General features: G+C 42.1%; 1 protein-coding gene across 8 annotated transcripts; it reads left to right on the top strand.

Annotated features, from left to right (window-relative positions):
- chd4b (chromodomain helicase DNA binding protein 4b) lies at nucleotides 1-24125 on the top strand. 8 transcript variants are annotated; one of them, XM_046044706.1, is made up of 40 exons: nucleotides 1-219; nucleotides 527-737; nucleotides 1151-1275; nucleotides 2172-2426; nucleotides 2544-2659; nucleotides 2768-2867; nucleotides 3000-3210; nucleotides 3339-3460; nucleotides 3619-3742; nucleotides 3946-4118; nucleotides 4656-4901; nucleotides 5139-5342; nucleotides 5470-5681; nucleotides 6089-6220; nucleotides 6312-6411; nucleotides 6606-6797; nucleotides 7397-7597; nucleotides 9314-9451; nucleotides 9649-9770; nucleotides 9860-10033; nucleotides 10238-10379; nucleotides 10467-10716; nucleotides 11257-11381; nucleotides 11479-11571; nucleotides 11668-11809; nucleotides 12080-12249; nucleotides 12414-12603; nucleotides 13809-13895; nucleotides 15924-16015; nucleotides 16164-16297; nucleotides 16724-16868; nucleotides 16977-17133; nucleotides 17501-17586; nucleotides 17696-17942; nucleotides 18029-18085; nucleotides 19541-19711; nucleotides 19791-19899; nucleotides 20579-20711; nucleotides 20818-21013; nucleotides 22847-24125. In XM_046044706.1, exons 2-40 carry the CDS (start codon nucleotides 674-676, stop codon nucleotides 23047-23049), a joined length of 5940 nt encoding a protein of 1979 aa, XP_045900662.1. In that variant the 5' UTR covers nucleotides 1-219; nucleotides 527-673; the 3' UTR covers nucleotides 23050-24125. The 8 variants fall into 8 exon arrangements, with proteins under 8 accessions (XP_045900662.1, XP_045900666.1, XP_045900667.1 ...); XM_046044710.1 differs by having other exon boundaries at nucleotides 17504-17586; XM_046044711.1 differs by having other exon boundaries at nucleotides 12414-12591.
- Nucleotides 24126-26499: the final 2374 nt, after the last annotated feature.

A 26499-nucleotide genomic window follows, 5' to 3' on the forward strand; every position in this document is an offset into this window, starting at 1 on the left:
TACGACTGGGGGAGAGAGAAGAGGGGGACGGAGCAACGTGTTTTGGGTCATTGACGGCTCATTTTTTTTATTTCGCTGATCAGTGGTTCAGACGGGTTTAATGAATGGGCACTAAATGACAACAACTGCCGCACAAACAGCCTGACTTGTATTATTTCCTGCACCGCGTGAGAGAGAGAGAGAGCACACCTCGACCCGGGACTACACACGCACACTACAGTAAGTTTCAAATGTGTGAAGGTAGGGTTTCAATGCTTAAACTTTTCTTTGATGTATTGTTATAACTCGACAGTGCGCTCATACTTAATAATAATAATGCATGGATGTCACATTTAACTTAATCCACTCCTGTGTTGAAAAAAATATACCTGCAGATCAACAACAGATAATGTCAAAGCATAGATAATCTAGTTATCCAACTTGTTTATTAAGTACGCAGGTGGTCAATTAGATGCAATGCAAATAAAACCAAATGAGTAAGGATTATAGCTACCAAGCCATGCCATTTATATTTTTTATTTTTCAGCACCCTCCGCCCCCTCCCTTCCTGGACACCCCCGGTCCATTCTCCAACAGTCCCACGTCATTTTCCCTCCTCCCTCGCCGACCGAGGAGCAAGGTTTTAGGAGGGATTAATTCGACCAGCAAGGAATAAAATTAAAACGCCGGGAAAATGTCGGGCAGCGAGGAGGAGAGGGAAGACTTTAGAGCCGCGGACGAGCACTCACTTCTTCACGGTAAGCTCGCCTTTTGAAGAAGGTCCATCTCTCTGTCACTTGAGCTCGCCGAAGCTAACGTTAGCATAAGCTAGCCAGGAGTAGTCGGTTCCGTCACTCGCCATAATAGATTAGTTAGCTAAGTTGTCAAGCAAGTGTTTGTAGTTTTATTTGTATTCCTTAAACCTCACGCGTGTGTTCTTGAGCGCGGGAATGAACTGTCAAAGTTTCAAAGACGGAGAACAGGCAAGTTTCAACCTGTACTGTTATGTGTGTGTGTGTGTGTGTGTGCGTGTGCGTGCGTGCGTGCACGAACATGCCAAGTCGTGCCAGTGCGCGTTCTGCTCTGTCCTCCCTCTGGTCTGCAGCACTGTGCTCCTGTCCGTGTGCGCACTGTCTTATCCTACTAATTAATTAACGCGTGTCGCCCGCAGGTGAGGACGAGCCGGAGGATGCTGTGTCTGACGTAGACGAGGTACCCAAGTCGAAAAAGAAGAAGAAAGCCAAGAAAAGCAGCCGAGAGAGCAGGAGCAGCAAGAGGCAGAGACCCATTAGAGAGGTTGGTTTGCTGTTTTGTTGTTGTCTTTCGCCAAACTTTTCATATTAAGGTGGTAAAATGAAAACCGCCATGGTTGTGACTCAGGGAACTCGGTGAATTTGACTTGGTAAGCAATTCTGCAACAATCAACTCACCACGTGGGGTCACATGTTAGGGAGTGACATGTTGCATATTTGGATTTATTGCCTGTCTAATATTGCACACTAACACAATCACAAGAGACCCTTGTGAGTCCTTTGGGCTCCACTTTAGGACCCACAGATCTACTGGACATGCTTAGAACATCCCAAAGTGATGGATGTTTTGCAGTGAGCTAAGTAGTATTATAAGTAGTATTGCTCTGTGCTTCTGAGATTTATTCACAGCAGGACAGTGAAGAAAAACAGCTGTGGAAAAGATGCATGAATCATAATTTATTTGGATATACAGTGTAATTAATATGTAGGGTTAGTATTAAAATAAGAGAGATAAGCACATTTCCTGAATTTATGGCAGCACCTAACAATTTCTTTCATTATTGATTATATTATAAAATATCTGATCTGACACTCCATCTGTCCAAAACCCTTAGATCACAGTAAACTGTTTTCTTAAGCAATGATTAAAAAGATTAATTGATTATTAACATTGTCTAACAGTCTGATGATTTCAATTCTACCTGAAATTAGGGTTGAACGACGCACTGACCAATGTAGCTCCATGGATGAGCAGAGCTGTTTGACTTTCAGTGCAGACTTCCCCATCCCAATAGAGTGACATACTTATTGCTAGAAATAAAATAAAAAAATATGAAACTTTAATTGATTTATTTGATGTACACAATTTATATGATGTATACAAAGTATATAAGCACCAGTGTCTTCGTGTAATTTGCAAAATGGCTCTTTGTCTTGCAGGAGTTGCCAGTCAGCTCCCCAGAGCACCTGATTGGAGTAGAAGCAGCAGAGAGAGATGCGGACGAAGCAGGTGTGCGGTCAGAGAGTGAAGGAAGTGATTATGCCCCTGGGAAGAAAAAGAAGAAACGCTCCAGCTCTGCCAAAGAGAAGAAGAAAGGAGGCGTGGCCGCAGAGAAAGGTGGCTCATCCAGCTTGAAGAGTAAACGCAAAGATCCAGAACCTGAAGATGATGAGGATGATGATGATGATTGCCAGGTAAAGATTCATTCAGACACAGAATGCTGAGTGGATAGTTAATTAATTCAGGGCCATCATGACAAACTAACCCTCCACCTGGTTGGTTTTTTTTCAACCCCTCTACTTCTGCCTCAGCCTAAAAGCTCTACCCAGCTGCTGGAGGCTTGGGGCATGAAGGACATTGACCACGTCTTTACTCAGGAAGACTACAGCTCTCTCACCAACTACAAGGCCTTCAGCCAGTTTGTCAGGTGAGGAAACCCCTTTTACAGTAGATATTAATGTTTTCCTCTACCCCCTATGAAGAGGTACGCATGTATGAAAATATAAATAATCACTGCATATTCTTATGTCCTTAGGCCTTTAATTGCTGCAAAGAACCCCAAAATCGCTGTGTCCAAGATGATGACTTTAATGATGGCTAAGTGGCGAGAATTCAGCACCAACAACCCTCTGAAGGTATTGCAATTGTGGACATGGTTGAAAGTCTGACTTGTAATGAATGAGACTTGTCATTCATATATTGCCGTCCTCTTGTGTATTTGACAGTAGAGAGCAGAGTTTATCACTGTGTGCTGTGTCTCCCTGTAGGGTTGCGCCACTGCCAACGCAGCCCTGGCAGCTGCCAATGTGGCTGCGGTTGTGGAAAACATGGTGGTGGCAGGGACAGACGGAGGGGCAGAGACTGCTGCTGCCGCTTCACCCATACCTCCTCCTGCTCCTGCCACTGCTCCGACACCTGCTGCACCCCCGGCAGCCCCGGCACCTCCACTCCGCAAGGCCAAGACCAAAGAGGGCAAAGGTAAAATAGGATAAAGTATGAACATGATTTTTAAGTTTAACATGATGATAGTGCATGAAGATAAAGGTGGTTTGTCATCACTCTTTTAACAAAATAGTTTTCTTATTGTGTTAAAATCTGCTACTCAGGTCCCAACGCTCGCAAGAAGTCGAAGCCCACGCCTAAGCCTCTGCCGAAGCCCAAACCTAAGAAGGTGGCTCCGCTCAAGATCAAACTAGGGGGCCTCAACAGCAAGAGGAAGCGCTCCTCTGTAAGATAATTTTTGTGCAATCTTATTTTTCTTTTTTCAAGTTTTTGGCTTCTCTTCACATTTGAGAACTAAAAAATCAGAATATTGTTAATGTTCTATAATGTAACCAGACATTGCTCTCTTTCTCAATGTCCTCCCACGAACTGTCTCTCTGTCAGAGTGATGAAGACGAACCCGATATTGACAGTGACTTTGACGAAGGGGGTTTCTCTGTGTCAGATGGCTCCAACCGCAGCAGCCGCCCTAAGAAGAAACCCAAAAGTGCGAAGAAAAAGAAGAAAGGTTGGCATTGAAACATTAGTTAAATAACATTTCTGTTCTGTCATCTGTGCAGCAACGCTGGACAAAAAATTAGGAACAGACGGCGGCTTAATGCCGGATGTTTTGCTTTTTCAGTCCAGGCCAAAATGAAGGCCGTCTTTTCCTTATGTTTCCCCGGCCTTGTGTCTAATTTTCTCAAATTGTCTGTGGTCATGTCCTCTCAGTAGAGACGGAGGACGGCGATGGCTATGAGACAGACCACCAGGACTACTGTGAGGTGTGCCAGCAGGGGGGAGAGATCATTTTGTGTGACACCTGTCCCAGAGCTTATCACATGGTCTGTCTGGACCCTGACATGGAAAAGGCACCTGAGGGCAAGTGGAGCTGCCCACATTGTGTGAGTATTGTAAGCTCACTTCTCAGTGCTGTGCATAGGAAGACCATTAGGTCCTAGCCGAGGTTAGAGAAGATTGGGCGTGTTTTCTGGAGTATGGCAAGGCAAAAATTGTACATGTCTGTTAAATAAGCATATTACTGGAAAGTTTCACTGACAGGAGGGCTGATTGTTGGGAAATAGACTTTGTCAATGGGGATTTAAATTATTTTTTGTGTTGTCTTTGCCCCCCCCCCCGCCACCACCCACAACCCTTTCGGTCATGTTCCTGTATATGCTCTCCTATCCCCCCATCCCCCATTTCCTCTGCTTGTCCCTCCCCTCCTGCTCCCTCTCTCCAATGACTACACATGCACACATGCACACGCATGCAACACGCACACACACACCCCACCCCCGACTCTCTTCAAAATCACCCCATACCCCTCCCTTTTTTCCTTTCATTCTGTTCCGCATACCTTCCCCGCCTGTCTGCACACACACGCACATGCACACGCACACAAAAACACCACCTCCCTCTGTCTGTAATTCTGCCACCAGGAGAAGGAGGGGATCCAGTGGGAGGCCAGGGATGATCTATCTGAGGCCGAAGGGGAGGATGAGGAAGACAGGAGGGATGAAGGGGTGGAGGAAGAAGATGACCACCACATTGAGTTCTGCCGGGTGTGCAAGGATGGAGGGGAGCTGCTTTGCTGTGACACCTGCCCCTCCTCCTACCACATCCACTGCCTCAACCCTCCTCTCCCTGAAATCCCCAATGGAGAATGGATCTGCCCCCGCTGCAAGGTGAGCGCTGTGCACATGAGTCTGCGCGTGCATGTGCTCACGTGGGTGTGCATGCGGATGCAGATTCCATCTTGTGCACAGCTACAGATAAACCACGTTTTTATTTTGCTGATTTCTCATGTCCTAAAAATTTTCCATTTATATAATTTTAAAATACAGAATTTCTTATCAGTGGTAAATTGCTTCTGTTTATTGACGAACATCCTATCCTAAATCATTTCTTCTCCTTCATAACAGTGTCCGGCAATGAAGGGCAAAGTACAGAAGGTTTTAACATGGCGATGGGGGGATCCGCCAGTGCCCACGCCTGTCCCTCGGCCTGCTGACCTTACTGCTGATGCTCCTGATCCCCCGCCACTGGTGGGCCGCAGGGAGAGGGAGTTCTTTGTCAAATGGTGCAATATGTCCTACTGGCACTGCTCCTGGGTGCTGGAGCTACAGGTACCACACACACTCTGAAACTGTATCCACTTGTAGTCACAACACACACACACACACACACACACACACACGAACCCAATGGTCCCGCATATTCAGGCCACTGTTTTTCTACCTCCCTGTCGCTCAGTTGGAGCTGAACTGCCAGGTGATGTTCCGTAACTACCAGAGGAAGACTGACATGGACGAACCGCCACCTGTGGATTTTGGAGGTGAGGGCGATGACGACAAAAGTACCAAGAGGAAGAACAAGGATCCTCTATTTGTCCGCATGGAGGAGGAGTTCTGCCGTTTTGGAGTCAAGATGGAGTGGCTGATGATCCACCGCATCCTCAACCACAGGTAGGACGTACATAATCTCATATGAAATATGTAGTTCACCTTTAAAATGAAACCCATGCATTTAATTTGCTTTAAAGTCGTGGAACCATCAGTCTGAAATAGTATTTTAGTCTTGAAATTGGTGTTTTAATTAATGATTATTTTATGTAGTGCACATTGCTGTAGTTACTAGCTTGAAGATTGTATATCTTATTCCTAATAACTCATAAAGATGAGAAACTAAAATAGTTTAAAAGAGTGATTCTACAAAAAGCATAGGATTGCAATATAATTTAACTCCAAAAGAAAGATTAGAAAGGATATCGTAGTGAGAAAGACAATTAAATGTATGATGCTGAAATATTTTACTATTATCTGTAGTACACAGATGTTTTCACACACAGTCGACATTTTTTTCTTTATGTCAGTGTTGATAAAAAGAACAATGTACATTACTTGATCAAATGGAGAGATCTGGCCTATGATCAGTCAACCTGGGAGAGTGAAGAGATGGACATTCCAGAGTTTGACACCTACAAACAGACATACTGGAATCACAGGTATGCAGAGATTTTCAGAATATCAGATAATTCTTCTCTCGTGGTGTACGTAAATGCAGTTAAAAGTGTGTTTTATCTAATTTTCTTTAAGAGAGTTGATGGTGGGTGAGGAGGGCAGACCTGGTAAAAAGCTGAAGAAGACAGTTAAAGTCAGGAAGGCAGAGCGACCACCCGCTAATCCAGTTGTAGATGTAAGTATTTTTGAAAGTCCAAACACAGCCTTGGTTATTGTGAAACAGATCTGCAATATATAGTTTTTGCAATGGACCACTGGATTATTAATGATAACATGAAGCGTTGCTGTGAAGCGTACTATCATGGCAAAATAAAAGCGTGAATCAGGACAGATGTTTTATTGATATTCTTCTTGGTTTCTTCCCTCTAGCCCACCATCAAGTTTGATCGGCAGCCTGACTACCTGGACAGCACAGGAGGCACACTGCATCCCTACCAGCTGGAGGGGTTGAACTGGCTGAGGTTTTCTTGGGCTCAGGCCACAGACACAATCCTTGCTGATGAGATGGGTTTAGGCAAGACTGTGCAGACTGCTGTCTTCCTCTACTCATTATACAAGGAGGTGAGAACAGTGTATATGACTTTTTTGTTATGTTATTGTGGCAGTGGTATTTTTGTGTAATTTATAAAGTTAAAGCCTCATTTCTTAAATCTAAAATAAGACTTACTTATGCTGAAATATTGTTAAATATAAAATTAGATTAAAATCTGCAAGTTCCTTTGTCCAGTCTGCCCTCCCCTGTCAATCACTGTTAGTGGGTGGGGTTTCAGACATGTGACACACAGTAACTCTGCCCATTAAAGGGGATGAGTTCTAAGTAAGGAACTCTATCCTAAAGGCAGGGCAAGACAAATAAATTAGTTTACACATATCTTGTAGTCTATATGATATACGAAATTTTCTTGACTTGGGCTCAGGAAGTAGAGCAGATCAGCCGCTGATCATAGGGTTGGTGCTTCTCCTGTCCACATGTTGAAGTGTCTTTAGGCAGGACACTGAATCCCAAATTGCTCCTGATGGTCACACCAGCACCTTGCATGGTAGCTCGCTGCCATCTGTGTGTGACTGAGAGGCAGATTATGAAGTGCTTTGGATAAAAACACTAAATAAATATAGCTATTTAATAGTAAATCTCTGACATCATCACACCACTATTACAGGGTCACTCCAAAGGTCCCTTCCTGGTTAGCGCTCCCTTGTCCACCATCATTAACTGGGAGCGAGAGTTTGAGATGTGGGCCCCTGACATGTACGTGGTCACCTACGTAGGGGACAAAGACAGCAGGGCTGTCATCAGAGAGAACGAGTTCTCCTTTGAGGGAAATGCCATCCGAGGCGGGAAAAAAGCATCCAAGATGAAGGTAAGGAAAAAGTAGACGAGAGCGAGGATACTAAAGGAGAGTATTAAAGATCCTGTAGTATATAGTATATATAGTATTAGTAACCAGGGTTTTTCCTGCATAGAGAAATTTTTGGCGCCCCCCAAAGAGGTTTTATCGAGCACCAAAGGAAAATCACCAGCGCCAAAATGATCAGAATTGGAAAAAAAAGCATTTCAAATATTCTCCTAATGTGTTATAATAGACATTTATCAAACAACTGTTGAGCAAGCAGAACATAAACTCAAATATGACTTCTTGACTTCCAGCAGTCACCTCTCCTCTCATCCACAGCGCTGTTTTTTTAAAATTTTTATTTATTAATTTTTTTACACATGCAGCTGGCCCTGGATAAATAAATCAGCTGCTGCATTGGTTTGACTGCGCCTGAATGCTCCTCATAGGAAGCTGAGCATGTGCTACTGGGAGAGATGACTTATTATTATTATTATTGTTGTTGTTGTTATTTCTCACAATATAAAATCCGTTTGTGCTTGAAGTGTGCTGGTATTCACCGTTATTGCCACTTTTACATTTCACTCTTTGGCGCACCGGTACTCTTCTCTGACCTCTCCAAATCAGGTTTTCTGGGCACTACGTGACGATTACCTGTTCCCGTTCTTGCCTGCCTGCTGGTCTCCGGAGGGAGATCTGGAGCCTTTCATGCAGCCATGTGCATCAAGCTCGTCAAAGTCACTTTTCGCGACCAACCAATCATAGCCAGGAGTAGGCGAGACATTAAACAAAAAAGGTTGAGGCACTACAGCAAACTTTAGAAATGCTGAACTCGTTGTTCTGTATGCACGGTTATTATTATTGACGAGTTAGAAGGCTACTTTGCATAAACAAATGAGAGACTAACCACCAAGTACAGCACAGTCTTGCACAATAATTGAATGACTGAAAAACACCCACAAAAATGAAACTGCTGTTTTGTCTAACTGGAATTAATATTAGGCTACTAATGGTAAGCTATAGTAGACTAGAGCCTACTATGATCTGAAATTATAATGAATACACTAACAAACCTTAACCACAGTGATGTAGGCTAATATCAGAAAATGGTTTTAGTTGTGAAACAGCTGAATCTCAATTAATAAACTATCTGTAAGCAAATTATGTAAGCAAATTGTATTATGAGGGTGGTGATGGCGCATAGATAAGATGCTTACCTTTGGTGTGGGAGACCTGGGTTCGATTCCCACTGTGAGACATCCACCATTGTGTCCCTGAGCAAGACACTTAACCCCTAGTTGCTCCAAAGGCATGCGACCTCTGACATGTATAGCAATTGTAAGTTGCTTTGGATAAAAGCGTTAGCTAAATGTAAATTATCCAAATCCAGTGTAACCTGTAAATGTGTTATTATACCTTACGTTTACACCTTTCCTCCTCCAGATTGTGGATATATTTTGTTTATCAAATGGTCAGAAATTACAAGAAAATGCATATATTTCGTTCATAAGGTAACTCATTGCCTTTACTGTACGTGTACCGGCCATGCTTACTGTCACGCAAAGTCACCCGCCAAAGGCCCACTCTGAGCCAGGGAAAGCCCTGATAACACTGGTTGGCAATTTATATAAAGGATCAAACACTAGTTTTAGTTTGTGACACTATAAAACTTGTGGAAGCAATCTACTACTTTGCCTATTTGGCAGCTTAACTTATGTCCCTCTCTCTCTGTGTGCTATACAGAAAGACTCAACAGTCAAGTTCCATGTCTTGCTGACATCCTATGAGTTGATCACTATTGACCAGGCTGTGCTGGGCTCAATTGAATGGGCCTGTCTGGTTGTGGACGAGGCTCACAGACTCAAAAACAATCAGTCTAAGGTAATAACATAGGACCTTAGTATATGTGTTTGTATCCTGTGTTTGAAATTTAAATCTGTTTACTGAAAATAAGTTTGTGCATGAACACTACCTGCATCACTGCTGTGTTTCACATGATAAGGCTAACTATCCTACGTTGTTGTTTGCCAAAGTCCAATGCCCCCAAAAATAATGTTGTTTTTCTCTTTTTTTGTTAGTTCTTCCGAGTGTTGAACAACTATCCGCTGCAACACAAGCTGCTGCTAACTGGCACGCCTCTTCAGAACAACCTAGAGGAGCTCTTCCACTTGCTGAACTTCCTGACCCCAGAGAGATTCAAGTCAGTATTCTCATATGTGGCTTTATTTCAGATACAATAAGGACACCCACACAAATCTTATATTTCTGTTTCTCTTTTTTTCTCTGCAGCAACCTGGAAGGGTTTCTGGAGGAGTTTGCAGACATCGCCAAAGAGGACCAGATCAAGAAGCTCCATGACATGCTGGGACCACACATGCTCAGGAGGCTGAAGGCTGATGTTTTCAAACACATGCCTTCAAAGACTGAGCTCATTGTCAGAGTAGAGCTGAGCCCCATGCAGAAGTAAGTTAAGAGAAGATGTGTAACAGTATATTTAAAGTACACATCCATGAAATTAAAACCAGTCTACATATTGAGGACTAGGGGCGGAAAGTGAAGGTTGTAAGATCTGAATGCTGAACACGAGTGTAGTATATTTCATTTGTCTGATCTCTGTAGTCTCTTTTCTTATTATTTTTTCAACAACGTTTCTTTGTTGTATCCCAGGAAATACTATAAGTTCATCCTAACACGTAACTTTGAGGCCCTGAACACTCGTGGAGGAGGAAACCAAGTGTCTCTGCTCAACGTGGTGATGGACCTGAAAAAGTGCTGCAATCACCCCTACCTTTTTCCTGCAGCCGCCACAGTATGACCCAAATCTTTTTACGCAAATATCTAGGAGCAAACGCTGTCTTCTGGGGGTGCTGTCAGTTAATTTATTCTCTTATTGTAGGAGGCACCAAAACTTCCAAATGGCATGTATGAGGGCAATGCTCTGACCAAGTCTTCAGGAAAACTGACGCTGCTCCAGAAGATGATGAGAAAGCTGAAGGAGGGAGGCCACAGGGTTCTGGTCTTCTCCCAGATGACCAAAATGCTGGACCTGCTGGAGGACTTCCTGGAGAACGAGGGATACAAATATGAGAGAATTGATGGAGGGGTCACTGGCAACTTGAGACAGGAGGCCATTGACCGCTTTAATGGTGAGCCATATACATACACTGTTTGTATGACTTTAAAACAGCTGCCATGGTAGGCTATCAGTTAGGGCTGGGCGATATGGCCAAATATGTTATCATGATAAAAACATTTCATATCACTCTATCGATAATTATCACAATATATGTCAAATCATTATTTCTTTCAAGTTTAAAGGCTGATTTTTGCTCCTGAGTGAAAATTGAAGAAACCAGATGGTTAATTATGTAGTTAAACTTTTCTTTTTGGTCAGAATGTGACACACACTTGATGCCAAACAGTGGCAGTCCCTTTTCCTCAACAAAATAAATATTTTAATAGAAAAATTAAGTGCTAATTTGTAAGTGATTCAAATGAATTAAACCAAATATAAATTGACAATATATTGAACATTAATTATATTGTTATTGAGGAAAATTATATTGCGATAATTATCATATATTGTTTTATTGCCCAGCCCTACTATCTATCATCTACTTACAACATCTACTATGTTGTAATTTTCTTTCTCCATGCTGTTTTTTTCGTGTTGTTCATCCCAACAGCTCCCGGTGCTCCCCAGTTTGCTTTCCTCCTCTCTACCAGAGCTGGTGGTTTGGGCATTAATCTCGCCTCCGCTGACACAGTCATCATCTACGACTCGGACTGGAACCCCCACAATGACATCCAGGTATACAAACTCCCGGGCTCAGCCTCACATTCATGTCAGTATGTTTGTTTATTTGGATGATAGGTGATTATGTTTGTTTCACGTGTGCTCTTCGTAGGCGTTCAGCAGAGCTCATCGTATAGGCCAGAACAGGAAAGTGATGATTTATCGCTTCGTTACCAAAGCCTCTGTGGAGGAGAGGATCACCCAGGTCTGTGAACTACACAAGAAATTACCTCTTAAAATTATATGAACTGTCAGGATCACCTGCTCACCGCTTGTTTGTCTTCTACCTACTTCCCACCAGGTGGCAAAGAAGAAGATGATGCTCACCCATCTGGTGGTGCGACCCGGTCTCGGCTCCAAGACAGGTTCCATGTCCAAGCAGGAGCTCGATGACATCCTCAAGTTTGGAACTGAAGAGTTGTTCAAGGATGAAGTCGGAGAGGGTGAGTCGACTTTAAATCAATCCAGATGCATCTATTTTTAAGATCCAGTATGTCATATTTCTCAAGCATTGAAATGGTAACTAGATCATTAATGTGCTGTAATGCACACTGTTTTGTCAATAGGTGGCAAGGATAGGTTTTAATAACTTTCAACTGCACTGCACGTTGTTATGCTTGTGTTTGGTAGAAAAGCAGCACTGGGATGCCTGATCTGACAGATGTTACAGGGAGTAAATGTAGTTTCTGCTATTTGACTCATACTCCTTTCAGGGGACAACAAGGAGGATGACAGCAGTGTGATCCACTACGATGACCACGCAATAGACCGCTTGCTAGACAGGAACCAGGATGCCACAGACGACACTGAGCTCCAGAGCATGAACGAATACCTCAGCTCCTTTAAAGTGGCCCAGTATGTCGTCAAAGATGAAGATGATGAGGTATGAGTTTGCTTATAAAATGTGTGTGTATGAATATGTAGCTTTAATGGCATAAAAGGTTTTACATTTTCAAAAAGCTGGAACAACAGGCATTGTGTGAATTCTTACTATATATCATATTAAATACTATATATCATATTAAATTCCTTTTCTCTTTGTTTGAGGAGGAGGAGGTGGAAAGGGAGGTGATCAAGCAGGAGGAAAGTGTTGACCCTGACTACTGGGAGAAGCTGCTTCGTCACCACTACGAGCAGCAGCAGGAGGACCTCGCCCGAAATCTGGGCAAAGGAAAAAGAACTCGAAAGCCAGTTAACTATAATGACGGCTCCCAGGAGGACCGAGGTATTAGACAGGGTACAGAACAACATATAATGCAACCTCTTCTTGTGTGTGTGTGTGTGTGTGTGTGTGTGTGTGTGCGTTGTGCAGTGCTGTTTGGTGAACTTGTGTTTTATGGTGTTGACGTAACTAGGTAGGAGATCCAATGAGTGCATGGCATGAAGTTTTATTTTTATTTTGTGACTTTAGATTGGGCATAGAAACAAATGAAGAAAACACAGAATCCCCTCATATCAGGAACATTTAGTGATGCATAAAGATCTATTCTCCTCAGTGCTGTTATCCAGCTAACTTCCTGCTTTATGAGATGGATTGGGCAGCATGTAAAAGACAGCATCACACCACTAAAATGGTACAGAGTCTTGCTGATTCACTTGCAAGTATTTAGCTTAAATGAATGTTAAGGAGACTGTAAGTGTCCTTTGCCTAAAACAACCAGCTATTGCATTTGTAATGAATGCAGCCTTTGGGCTTTTAACAAGTCTCATTAAATCTTTTAAGGAGAATAAAACTCCATTAATGTTACATTTGTAAAGATTCAATTATATTGCACAAAAGGGGCAGTACTGTTGCAATGTTAATATTTGCACCAAAAGTCTAGCAACAAAATAAGCCAAAACATGTTAAATGTTACTGAAAACAATATTAAACATTCTCTACTCTCCTCCTCCCCAGACTTGAGCAAAGCAGTCTCGTGAGTGCTTTTGTGAGCTACTAAATACACCAAAACCAAACCAAAAGATATTGCAAAATTACCAAAAAAAAAAACCAGATCCTTATTTAAAAGTTAAAACGATTAAATCAATGACTATAGAAAAGTACTAAAAAATGTTACATCATGTTGAATGTTGAATTTGTTTTAAACCTCTGGTTTATTTGTAATCTTACATGGAACCTAAACAAGTCAAAAAATCACTGTGGTTCAAACCAAAGGAGACAAACAACAGTTTGTACTCATACAAGTTGAGAATTAGTTCGGCCTTTCTATATATTTTGTTGTATATCTGACTTGTATAGTCAGTGTCAATCTGACCTGAAGCAGTAGCTCCCCCTTCTGGTTAAAAGCCCAGGTAACAGTAATTCAATGGGACTGCAGCTTCACGAGGAGTTTGAATGTACTTTATCTTGTCTATCGGTAAGATAGATTTCCAGGCAGTGAAGAGTTTTGTCTTTTTTTATATTATCCCTCATCAACATTTCTTTGGCTATGCTCTTTTTAGACTGGCAGGAGGATCAGTCCGATAACCAGTCTGATTACTCAGTGGCCTCGGAAGAGGGCGATGAGGACTTTGATGAACGGAGTGAAGGTAAGACTCACTGTTTTGACCTCTCACACAAGGGAAGAGGTATGTGTGTGCGGGTGCATTGGTGGTAAGGTGGACTGTGAGTGCCACCACTCTGAACGATTTATGTGAAGCCATACTTAGTCATTAAAAGGGCTGAACGATTTTGGAAAATAATCTAATTGCGATTTTTTTTCAACCAATATTGCGATTGCGATTTAATATGCAATTAATTTTTAAGCTCTTTACCTACATACCTGTATTATTCAAAACGGACAAGAAATAAATCAAGTGTATAGTATGACCAACACAATATTAGATAGATTAAACGTACACCGTTCTTTCTTGTAGGCCAGGCCTGTGTTATGATGAAATTAGGTGATGCATGAATTGCATGAATTATTATGAGCAATGGTTGAGAAGAAGTATTAAATTTTAATAATATGAGAAAGAGATAATAGGTAGGCCTACCTACAGATAAGAAAAACAAAGTTCAATCTCTCATCAAAAACCTCCTTTTCTATATCCCAATATGCAAACAAAAAATACTCAGTTTGAGGTTTAATTCAAAAGTTGGCCAACGAAAATAAAACCAAGTGACGCCGCTCGTGTTTAATAGACAGGCTTAGTAATTCTCCAACAACACCGGAGTTCCTCCACTCCACCCCTGCAGCCTCCGATGCTGTAAACAGGCTGTAACCAGGCTGTAACTCAGCCAGACAGACTGGGCCTCTTTCAGACTTGTGAGTTTGGTTTGAAACGCCTTTACATATATAGATAGATCCTGAACTAACTGGTGGCTGTGTGTGTGACACAGGTGCTGATCGCCACAATACGCTCACCTTACTACACGTGTCTTTCTGTTGTGCATTTTTCCTGTCCGCCACAGCGGCGGATGGCCCAGTGATTTCACCCACCACCACCACCAAGTTACCCGCGGGTGCTACTTTCATTCCCTGTGTGACACTAAAGTTTCTGTAGTGACAGCTTCTGTCAAGCTTAAGGCCATTGTACAACAACAAGTCAAGGTACAGTGTAATGTGCGAAGTTGATGCTTCCTCTGCAGACTGGTTTACTCTCGCATGTCATGTGACCAGAGCGTAATCGCAGCCTTTGCGATTAGAAAATCTTGTTTTATCATATCACGATAATATCACAAATACAATTAATCGTTCAGCCCTAGTCATTGTCAAGTTGAAGATTTGGTCCCAGCAATGCTTGAGACGTGGACTTGGACCTTCCTGTTAATCTCTACTGTTTGAGCCCCAGTTCTTTCATCCACTAACATCCTTCAAACCACCTCTACAGATGTTTATTCAGATTCAGACGACAGCTATGATATCCTCATTGACAACCTCTACAACAACCCACCAAACAGACCTTGTCGCTGCATCTTCTGCATTGAGCATAGAGAGGCAAGAAAAGACAAAAAGAAAAAGGAAGAAAAGAGACAGAAAAAAGCAAAGACACAGGGAAAGAAAATTCAAATCAATGGTTTCTCGGCCAGCTGAACTGTCTACTTGCACTCCAAAGAGATTGTTTGTGTTCATATTAATTGTTAATGAAGTTGTTTTGAAATGCAAACAAGCACTTTTCACTACTGTTTCAAAACAAATTGTTCCCTCATATATAGACAGTTTCTATAAGTTGATATAAATGTTATTTATTTGGCAGTGCTCTTACGAAGTGCAAAACGATGTCCATGTTTTTTATTGATTGTTTCATTCAATTATGGATCTGTTACTTCACTTTAATTAAATGACGTTTACCCCAACACTGCTTTCAGTTGTAAAAGTTCTGAAAGCTTTACACTTCAAGAAGAACAATTTAATGTAAAAGTGCTGTAAGATTGTGAGGAGGTGCAGCTTCAGCAGGATCAGTGTGCCGCCATGAGTCGTAAGTTGAACATGTTCACAAAGCAGCTTTAGGACGTTGAGAACACACAATCGTACATTAAAATTCAGTTTGATTTTTAAATTTAAATTTTCATGGCTTCAAGTCTAGAATCTGCACTGCATTTCAGATAGTGTAACTATGTTCATTTCGCTTTAGCAAATGCCCGCAGACCAAACCGGAAAGGGCTGAGGAACGATCGGGACAAACCTCTGCCTCCGCTGTTGGCCAGAGTGGGCGGGAACATCGAGGTGAGTTCCTAGTTAGTTTGCAGAAAAAGAGAAACCAATTTGATAAATGCCTTGAAAGAGACTTCCTAACAAATTTCCTTTTTTGTCATGTTACCCTTCTGTTAAGCATTTCCTTTGCAGAGATCTTGACCACTTTATTTCCTGTCAGGTTTTGGGCTTCAATGCGCGACAGAGGAAGGCTTTCCTGAATGCAGTGATGCGTTATGGGATGCCACCCCAGGATGCTTTCACCAACCAGTGGCTGGTTAGGGACCTCCGAGGGAAGTCTGAGAAAGAATTCAAGTGAGTTCAAGTCTCAATGAGACATTTTTCTTTTTGTTACAATAAAGGTAATGCTGGATTTCAAACCTCAATACTGTTCTTACTGATAGTATTATTATACTAAACGTCTTTAGCACACAGTATGAAAAGTAACACGGACAGCATTCAGATTCCTAATCTTTTTTACTTTATCGTTGATCAGAGAGTTCCTGATTTAAATAAAAAAAGTTGTATGGCTTCTTATGTTTGAAACATTTAAAACAATACCCAGCCTTAAGAGGTGTTACAGCTAAGTTAACTGGTTAGTTTGCTCTGGATGCCTCTTGACCCTGTATAGTAGTCATGAATCTGGTATATGAGTGTACGCCAGGCTCACAGGGATTTTGACATTTTCCAAACAAATTTACAGTGGCATCCCCCACTTTCTTTTTTCACACATGTTCACAGGGCTTATGTGTCTCTGTTCATGCGTCACCTTTGTGAACCGGGGGCTGATGGAGCTGAGACCTTTGCTGATGGTGTCCCACGTGAGGGTCTGTCACGGCAGCACGTGCTTACTCGTATTGGTGTAATGTCCTTGATAAGGAAAAAGGTAGGGTTTTCCAGTTAGAAAAGAAATGGTACAAAACATGTTTACTTAATTGAAGTTTCTAATTACTGGTTGAGTGATGAGCTGACTGATTAGCCTGCTGATCAACAGGTGCAGGAGTTTGAGCATGTGAATGGTCAGTGGTCAATGCCTTGGATGGCGGAGCTGGAGGAGAACAAAAGGGCTGCAGCATTGGCTGCAGGTGAAGACCCAAAGACTCCTTCTACTGGGACTCCTGCAGATACACAGCCCAACACTCCTGTCACAGGTATGCACACATACACACATGCATGCACGGACGCACACACTGTAGTTAAACTCATAAAGAGAGACACATAAATGTATGTTGTAACACTGTCTTTATTGGGATCAATTCACAAATGACATGTATTTCCTTTTCCGCCCTAACCTCAGCACATGTTTTACCTCAACTTTTACCCTAACCGAAGCTTAATATGTACTCTTACTTTCGTATCAAGTATCTCCTGACTATCAGCTTATTCACTGTCCAGAGAAACAGGAAAAATGTCATGTAACAGCTGTCCACGAGTCACAATTTTCTGGCTCAATGACAGCTATAACAGACACATGATACCTGCATACCTATCGTTGATATGTGCATCCTGTTTTGTCAGAAGATATGTCTAAATCTGACGACAAGGAAGAAATGAAGAAGGAGGGTGAGGATGTCAAAGGAACCAAGAAGGCAGATGATCCAGAGGTAAATTCTGCTTTTACATCCATATCACCCATTTGTTTTTTCAGTCTGGAGCAGCAACATTATACTTGAATTTGCTGATTTTTCTCATTTGAAACTTTCCTCCCCCTAGATTATTGAAATTCCAGATGAGTCTGAAAAATCCCCCATCCTTGAAAAGAAAGAAGGAGAGGTAGAAACCGCTGTAGGGAAGGAGGACAAGGAAGCAGGAAATGGAGATGAAGGCAAGGATGCTGAAGACACAAACAAGGAGAAAGAAGAGAAGGACAGGGCTTCAGAGATGGACAAGGACACTCCTGCTGAGGTCAAGGGTGAAGGTTCGGAGGCCAAGACAGATTCAGAGGAGGACAAGTGTAAAGGTGAGGCAGGTGTTTAAACTGTTTTACACTCTCTCGTTTCCTTATTTTCTTTTTCTGTCATTCTAACAGTGCTTCTCTTGTTTCAGCTGAGGAGGGAAAAGATGAGAAGATGGACACCAGTTCACAAACAGAGGAAAAGAGAGGTGCACACACACACACACACACACAAACATACACACACTTTGCAAAGAAGGTACATGTTGTAAAATGTTTATAAAAAGTCAGATGGAGACGTCCTAAATATATTTACACTCACCAGCCACTTTAAAAGGTACAGCAGTTAAATTGCTTTTTTACAAAAATAGCTAATCAGCCAATTACATGGCAGCAACCCAATGCATTTAGGCATGTAGACATGGTCAAGACAACTTGCTGAAAGTCAAACCGAGCATCAGAATGGGGAAGAAAGGGAGTTTAAGTGACTTTGAACACGGCATGGTTATTGGTGCCAGAGGGGAACGGGAGATTTGCGTCATGGATGTGCAGCTGACAAATCTGCAGCAACTGCGTGATGCTATCATGTCAATATTGGCCAAAGTCTCTGAGGAACGTTTCCAACACCTTATTGATAGTAGGGCTGCACGATTGATAGAATAGTGACCGCGATTACGATTTTAGCTTCCCACAATTAACTGAACATGATCGACTGCGATATTGCCGTTGCAATAATGCGTGCTCCGCTCATGGAAAACTATGCTGCATCTCAAATCAAGCGCTTCCTAAACTTACAGCCAAGGGAGCGATTTGGCTGCGCGCGCACTCTCCTGCACTCTTGCACTGCAGTTGCCGGAGCTGGTTGCGGCCCTTCTAGTCAATGGCTAGGAGTCCATCACACGCAGCATGTGCCAGTTGCTGCTCTCGGCTCCGCTCCGCGAAAAACACACAAGTCTTATTTTTGACGGAAGGCGCATCCAGCTGCACAGAGCAGAACGAACTGGGCAGGAAGTGAGACACAGAATGGCATAGAGAACCGGGTTAATTTTCAAAATTAAACACCCCATGCATACTCCTGATCATAAAATCAATAAAAAACATGGTTAAAACAGACAAAAATGACCTTTATCTTCGTAGCCTATTTAATCCTATAAGAAGCACAAAAAGCAGGCACTGATTACCAAATCAACAAAATGTTGCTTATATATTGCTTCTAGGAGATGATGTATTTTAAGGACCGGTCTTATTTTGATACAAAGATTTGTACATTAGCAGAAATGCAACACAACATGGATGTGAAAGCAGTTGCCTGTTTTATTTAAATTTCAAAGTGCAACAAAAATATGTTGTCCCTAAAATCATTGAATAATCGTGATAAATAATCGTGATTATCATTTTGGCCATAATTATGCAGCCCTAGTTGAAAGTATGCCAGCAGTTTTGAAGGCAAAAGGGGGTCCAACCTGGTACTACCAAGGTAGACCTCATAAAGTGGCCAGTACTCACTGGCCACTTTATGAGGTCTACCTTGGTAAAGTTAAATGTCTAAATGTAAATATACTCAACACAATGTCAACAATGCCATCGGTATCAACGTTCAATTTCCATAATGAGAGGGTGTCTTCATTTTCAAGTTGTTGCTCACACGCTTCTGTTTCTCACAGAGCAAAAAGAAGACAAGGATGCTGTGAAAACAGACGAGTCTGGCAAACTGCAGAACGGAGAGAACACCAAAGAAGGAGGAACAGCTGCGCCGGTGGTTAACGTCAGTGAAGAGAAGAAAAAAGCTACCAAGCAGAGGTTCATGTTCAACATTGCTGATGGAGGATTCACAGGTGAACACGCATACACTTTTTTCTCTACTTCTTTTTCTCTTTAGTTTCGGTCTTTTAACCTTTCTTCCCTCCTTTCCAGAGCTTCACTCTCTGTGGCAGAATGAAGAGAGGGCAGCCACCGTCACCAAGAAGACCTTTGAGATTTGGCACCGTCGCCACGACTACTGGCTGCTGGCTGGAATCATACAGTATCCTGTCCTTGTTCAATTCTCATGTGTGGTTGCCATCTTTCCACCTCATTAGAAATGAAATGATTAAATGACTAATTGATTGGTCGCTTGTCAGAAAAATCTAGTTCTAGTTCTTTAGTATCTTAAATATGAACATTTGCTGGGTTTCTTAGTCCAATATAATAGAAAGTTGAATATCTTTCTTTTTTTATTGTCTGAATTTTGAAGTGGTCAGCTTGGGTTTTGGGAAGTTGTGATTTTCTCTTTTTCACTATTTTCTAATCGACTAAACAATGAATCTGTTATTTGAGAAAATATCGTTAGCAGCCGCGTCATATCATATTGCTACATTCTAGATGATAGAAACTAGAAGCTGCCACAGTGAATCATACCAAGCTGCATTCACAGCCCTTAGTTTCCTGTTTTATGGTTTTCTGTAACGGGAGAGAGGTGTTAGGAGTCAGACGAAGTAGTTAAGACAGGTAATGAAGTGAGGGACCTTCGCAAAAGAAGAGAAGAAAGTTGACCTGAAGTCTTACAGTTAGTAGTATTTGTAGTGCACAGCTTGTATAAAGTTGTCCATGCATGCTAACCAGCATTTATTGTCATTAAAACTAGCCTGACAAAAAATTTGCATATGATATTATAACCCTCACAAGACAATAATGTTGTTAGTCTTGACCTCAGTATCTCTCAGACACGGCTACGCCCGCTGGCAGGATGTGCAGAACGATGTGAGGTTTGCTATCCTAAACGAGCCCTTCAAAGGGGAGATGAGCAGAGGAAACTTCCTGGAGATCAAGAACAAGTTTCTGGCCCGCAGGTTCAAGGTGAACTGAGTGCGCTCTCTGTAATTGCAAGTCTCCCGTGTGTGTGTGTGTGTGTGTGTGTGTTTCTGTTATATCTCACTCGGCACTTTGTTTGTTTCCTGTATAGTTATTGGAGCAGGCGTTGGTGATCGAGGAGCAGTTGCGCAGGGCAGCTTACCTAAACATGACAGAGGATCCGGCTCACCCCTCCATGGCCCTCAACACTCGCTTCAGTGAGGTGGAGTGTCTCGCTGAGTCCCACCAGCACCTCAGCAAGGAGTCCATGTCTGGAAACAAGCCTGCCAATGCAGTTCTGCATAAAGGTATGAAAAGTTTGTGGATTTGAGCAAAATTTAACAAGGCCTTAAATTCGTTTGAAAATAATTACCCGTGAAAATATCAGGATCTGTAGACTTGACTTGTAGACTAGATTGTCTCATAACTAAATGAAAGGGACAATATGGGGACAAGTGTACTGCACAGGCTTTTGCTCTTGTTTGGCAACTGCTTAGTCAGTTGCTGTCCATCTAATGACATTACATGTAGCTAATTATTTCAGCTTCCTTGAGAGGAATCGACTGACCTCTTTACTTTTTAATGAGAAGTAACAGCCTTACAACTAACCAACCAACTCACAAATTCTCAATGTCACATTTAGCAGGCTGCACAGTGTCTATAAGGAGGAGAGCTGTACATCATTAGCGAGGTCATTGCTGTGAAAAAACAACATCTTCACCTGCATGAGAGTATACAAAAATGAATTTTGTTAACGACAGGATAGTATCTATCATTGTTTTTACTACAGAAATAGACCGGTTAACTGATGCACTGGCCCTATTAGTCATAAAGCCAGTCGTGACTACTGTGGTAATGCAGTGAGTGAGGTGACTTGAAAGTGATCATCCTGTGTTAAGACCTTGGCAGGAGAACTGTTTTAATGCTGTACTGTCCTCTCGTTTAGCTTGAATTAAGAACAGTCTATAGTGTCTAAGGCAACAGTTTCCCACGTTCTCTCTCTGTGTGGGAGAGAGAACATGTTGGCCATTATTGTGATGGTATCAGGAAATGGGGTAAAGGGGACTGTTATGTAAACACAAGTATTTAGATTTCTTGGCTTATTATATCTGCAGACATAATCAGCAACAAACATTAGGTGCAACATTGCGGTTAAAAATGGAGCAGCTTCCAGGTTTGAACAAGTACAGCTTTTCATTACCTCTTCAGGAAATGAACAGTAGAACCACTCAGTAGTTGACCTTTGAGGTTGTAGAGATGACAGCTGGCACAATACTAGGGTTAGATTCCCGACTGCAACTAAAGTCAATTGTCATCCATCCATCCATCCATCCATCCATCGTCAACCGCTTATCCTGCGTACAGGGTGGTGAGGGGGCTGGTGCCAATCCCAGCTGACATCGGGCGAAAGGCGGAGTTCACCCTGGACAGGTCGCCAGTCCATTGCAGGGTCAAGTCAATTGTCATTATTTTCTTAATTAATTGATTAATCGTTTTATATCAGAAAATGGTAAAAAAAAAAAAAGAATGACATTCATATTATTCCAGAGTCTAAGGTGACATCTTCAAATGTTTAGTTTTGTCTAACCAAAACACAAAGATGATCAAAGATGATTACAGAATTTCCCTTCGGGGATCAATAAAGTATTTTTGATTCTGATCAGTTTACACTGTTATAATACAGATAAGTCATCACACCTGAGCTGCTGGAAACATCAAATGTTTGGCATTTTTGCTTGAAAAGTGACTTAAACGAATGTTTGTCAACATTGTTGTTGATTATTAAATACTCGGCAAAGTAATAAAAGCAGCAGAGAAGGGGGGTTTTTGCTTGGCTGTAGTGGCTGAGTGTAGTAATAAAGTGCTTGTTGTTAGTAGCCGCTGTATAATTAACAACTTTGTGGACTGGCTACTTTCCACGCTAGCTCCTGCTATTCATCTTTACAACCCTACCCCTTCATGTCCCCTCTTGCTTTTTGCCACATCATGTGAATACATTTTGCCAGGTGGAATCTGGTCTCACTGCAGCTTAACTGTAAAATATGGTCATTTTTAATCCAAGACTCAAAACTGACTAAAACCGACCTTCATTTAGATGATCATGGTTGTGCTCATAGCTCATTTACATGTTGTATTTCCAGTTCTCAAACAGCTCGAGGAACTGCTGAGCGACATGAAGGCTGATGTCACTCGCCTCCCGGCAACCATCGCCAGGATACCCCCTGTTGCCGTGCGCCTGCAAATGTCCGAGAGGAACATCCTCAGCCGATTGGCCAGCCGGGGCCCCGAGGTCACCGCTCAGAGCCAATCACAGACTTCACAGCAGATGCAGGTGCCGCGCTGACCAGTCACCTCGCACATGTCACTTTCACTGACTGAGGCCAGTCGCCCTCACCTCACCGCCATGTAGCAGACGTCCTCCCCCTCAACCGCCATGTACAGCACAGTCAGGTTAGTCCTTGTTCTGCACCCACAACCCATCTCCGGACTCAGAAGAGCATCAGCTGTGCTGCTGGACTTTGATTTGAAAAGACTGGAACTGTAGATGTAGGATGGGAGTGAATGGAAGAATCACTTCCTTCTGTGGCAGACTAGAATAATGTCTTTCTCCTCCACTGGGATCCAGATTTAACTCCTGTAACCTGAGCACTGTTTAACTGCTGGGAAGCTCCACTGACCTGTCCTGTTCTGTATTCACAGCAGGGTCAAACGTGTGTATGTAATTATGTGTAAAATGAAGTGGAAAAAGTTAGACAGGAGAAAAGGCAGCATGTTTGGAGTTTACTGGTGCTTTGTAGTAATTTTTTGGATTATTAAAGAATTCGAGGGATTTTATTGTGCTCATTTTCACCTTTTAGGGAATTGTGAACGTTTCAGCTTTTTTTAAAAGTCATTCAACTCTAATGTCCTCGTGTGTGTGTGTGTGTGTGTGTGTGTGTGTGTGTGTGTGTGTGTGTAAAATAGGGCAAACTAATGTGCATCTCAACTGCAGAATGCCCCCAACTCTGAGAGACTTTTACTCGAGTCACTGTCATTTTTCTATCAGTCAGATCTGTTACCTCCCGCGTCCTTTCCCTCCATCACAAACCTCCATCTCTCGTCAGGTGACCTGATCCAGGAATTGCTCTCTGTGCTCACACCCCAACCAGCACCTTGACATTCCTAACTGCACCACAGACACCAGGTGCTCCCTGGAAACCCTCCTGTCTTTGCCCGAAATACAGACATGCTATAGCTCCACAGTGTTTAGGTACATGGGATGGTTTTGAGAACGATGGCAAGCTTAAGTTAATTTAATTTCTTACAGTCTATTGTTATGTTGTTTTACATTATTGAATATTATTATTATTATGGTTACCATCTTGTCGTTTTTTATCATTGCTGTTTGTTTTTTGGACTACAATAAAAAATTCAACAGTATTTTTTATGTTTTTTGTCAATTCTTCTGAATTTTTCCGGCCGGTCGGTCAGTCGTTCGGTCCATCACTTTGATCCAGACATAAATATCTCAACAACACTCGGACTGAAGCCTACTGACTTCAGTAATGCTCTGACTTTTCCTCTAATGCCACCATGAGGTAGAAATTTGTTGTTTTGAGTGAAAGTAAGTACATTCATGTTCCACTCAGTTGTACTAAATGTTTTGTGCAAATTAGCAAATGTCAGCATGCTGACATGCTAAACTCAGATAGTCAACATAATAAACATACCTGGTATAATTAGCATGTTGAATTGTGATTACGAGCATGTTGGCACGCTGACGTTGACATTTCACTCAAGTGCAGCCTCACAGAGCTGCTAGCATGGCTGCTCTTTCTAAGTAAAGAATGCAATAAAGTGACAAAGACTGTTGAGCCACCACTAGCTGCTAGAACAGCTTCAACACTACTTTGCATAGATTATTCAAGTGGTTTGAACTTTACTGGTTGAATTAACACTATTCTTCCCAAAGATATTCCCTTATTTGTTGCTTTAGAGATGGCAGTGAAGAGTACTTCGGCCTTATCTCTCCCATAGGTGTTCAACTGGACTGAGCTGGTGGTTGTGAGGGCCATAGCATATGATTCACATCATTTTTATACTCATCAAGCCATTAAGTGACCCCTGCATTTGTTATATTTCAACTTATTTATTCAGGTTTTTTGTTTTATGTTAGAAATACTTCTATGGATGCTGATACCAGTTTAGGAAAGTTGAATGATGCATAAAGACCATGATGTGCTTTGCATGCAAGCCTCGAAAGAGAAGGAGGAATTTACATGGAGGCAAATGTTGATTTGCAGAGGAGATGGAAAAGCTAGGGAGCCTTTGCACATGGACGTAGTCGTAAGAGGAACAGAAGGGGAAGAAGGAGACAGGAACAGGCAGATTTTCTCCCATAGATAGTCGGTTAATTAAGAAAATTAGAGTAAATTACAGGGTGGGAGGACTGGCCAGGCTTCTAATGAAGCCTGATATCTTATCATGAGAGAGAGTTGGAGGCTGAACACGAGCAAGGCCGGGGACAAGTGAACACAAAGTAAGATCAAGGAGCTGACCTGGTTGCATGAGCTGCTGTCAATGTAACCTGACTCTGTCTCCAAGTTTTTCTGTGTTTGGAAGGATAGACATACTGAACATCCTCACAGATAGCAACACAGGGGAGGGACTGCATTCGACCCATCACTTCCTGATGCAGAAGAGCCCAGACTGCCAGTGAGTCCCTACTGCAAGAGTCCCTACAATGTCTCGTAGGTGAGTGTTGTGTGGATTTGCCATTTTTCAACATGCGCTTTAGTTATACTTCCTTAACACTACTGTCACTTACAAAAGTGAAGAAAGTTTTGTTCATGTGTCCCATGATTATCTATTGGCATGTGCACTTTGACACATCTCTAGATGCAGATTTAATATTTCCACACACTTTCTATCATTACAGTAAAACCAGATCTAGGAATTGGTGATATTGATAAAATCCTCTTTTTTATCTATCCTCACGGTACATGTAATTTGATACTGCGATATTGCTATATATCGTAAGTGAGTGAGTTAAATACCTGGAAAAAACCTTCACTGCATTGAGGCAAAAATAATACTAAAATCAAATAATGCCATAAAACAGTCATCGGCATTGACTTGGCTTAATAAATATATTAACCATAACACAGACATATTAATGTAGATGCCTAAATAAGCTAAACAACATTTTGGAGAAGTGCAACCCAAATGCCAGAAAAATGTGAAAAATGGCTTATACAATATCCCAGAGCCCAAGTGACGCCCTCAAATGGCTGATATTCAATTTTAGCTTTTGAATTTACAAAGATATAAATGGGAAGAAGCAGCAGATCCTCAAGAAGCCGGAAGCAGTGACTGTGAGGATTAACTTACTAATTGCTTCAGCACAATTATTATTATTGTCATTATTTTTCAGAGATTTAGACAAAGGAGGGAAGAACAGAACAATGTGTACAGTAAATTCCTCTAAACAGACACAATTTGATGCATTGCAACAGTCTGATGTCCCACAATGTGTTGCCACACTCAAACTAAATCTAGGAAACATCTTCTTTGAGGCTGGGAAAGAAAAGAAAATCAGTGTGTGTGTGTGTGTTTGCGCCGTTGGCCACTTTGCTGCGTTTCATCCTGCAGCCTGAGAAGTGAAGCTCTGTCGTGTCAGAAGGGAAGAGAAGCCAACCCAGACTCAACTGCTGAACATGCGAATCTGTTTGGAGAATAATGCAAACTGCAATAGCTGGCGTTAACCACGACACCTGCAGTGCTGTGTGTGTGTGTTTGTGTGTGTGTGCGTGTG

This window comes from Micropterus dolomieu, linkage group LG03, assembly GCF_021292245.1.
Source record: "Micropterus dolomieu isolate WLL.071019.BEF.003 ecotype Adirondacks linkage group LG03, ASM2129224v1, whole genome shotgun sequence".
Lineage (NCBI taxonomy): Eukaryota > Metazoa > Chordata > Actinopteri > Centrarchiformes > Centrarchidae > Micropterus > Micropterus dolomieu.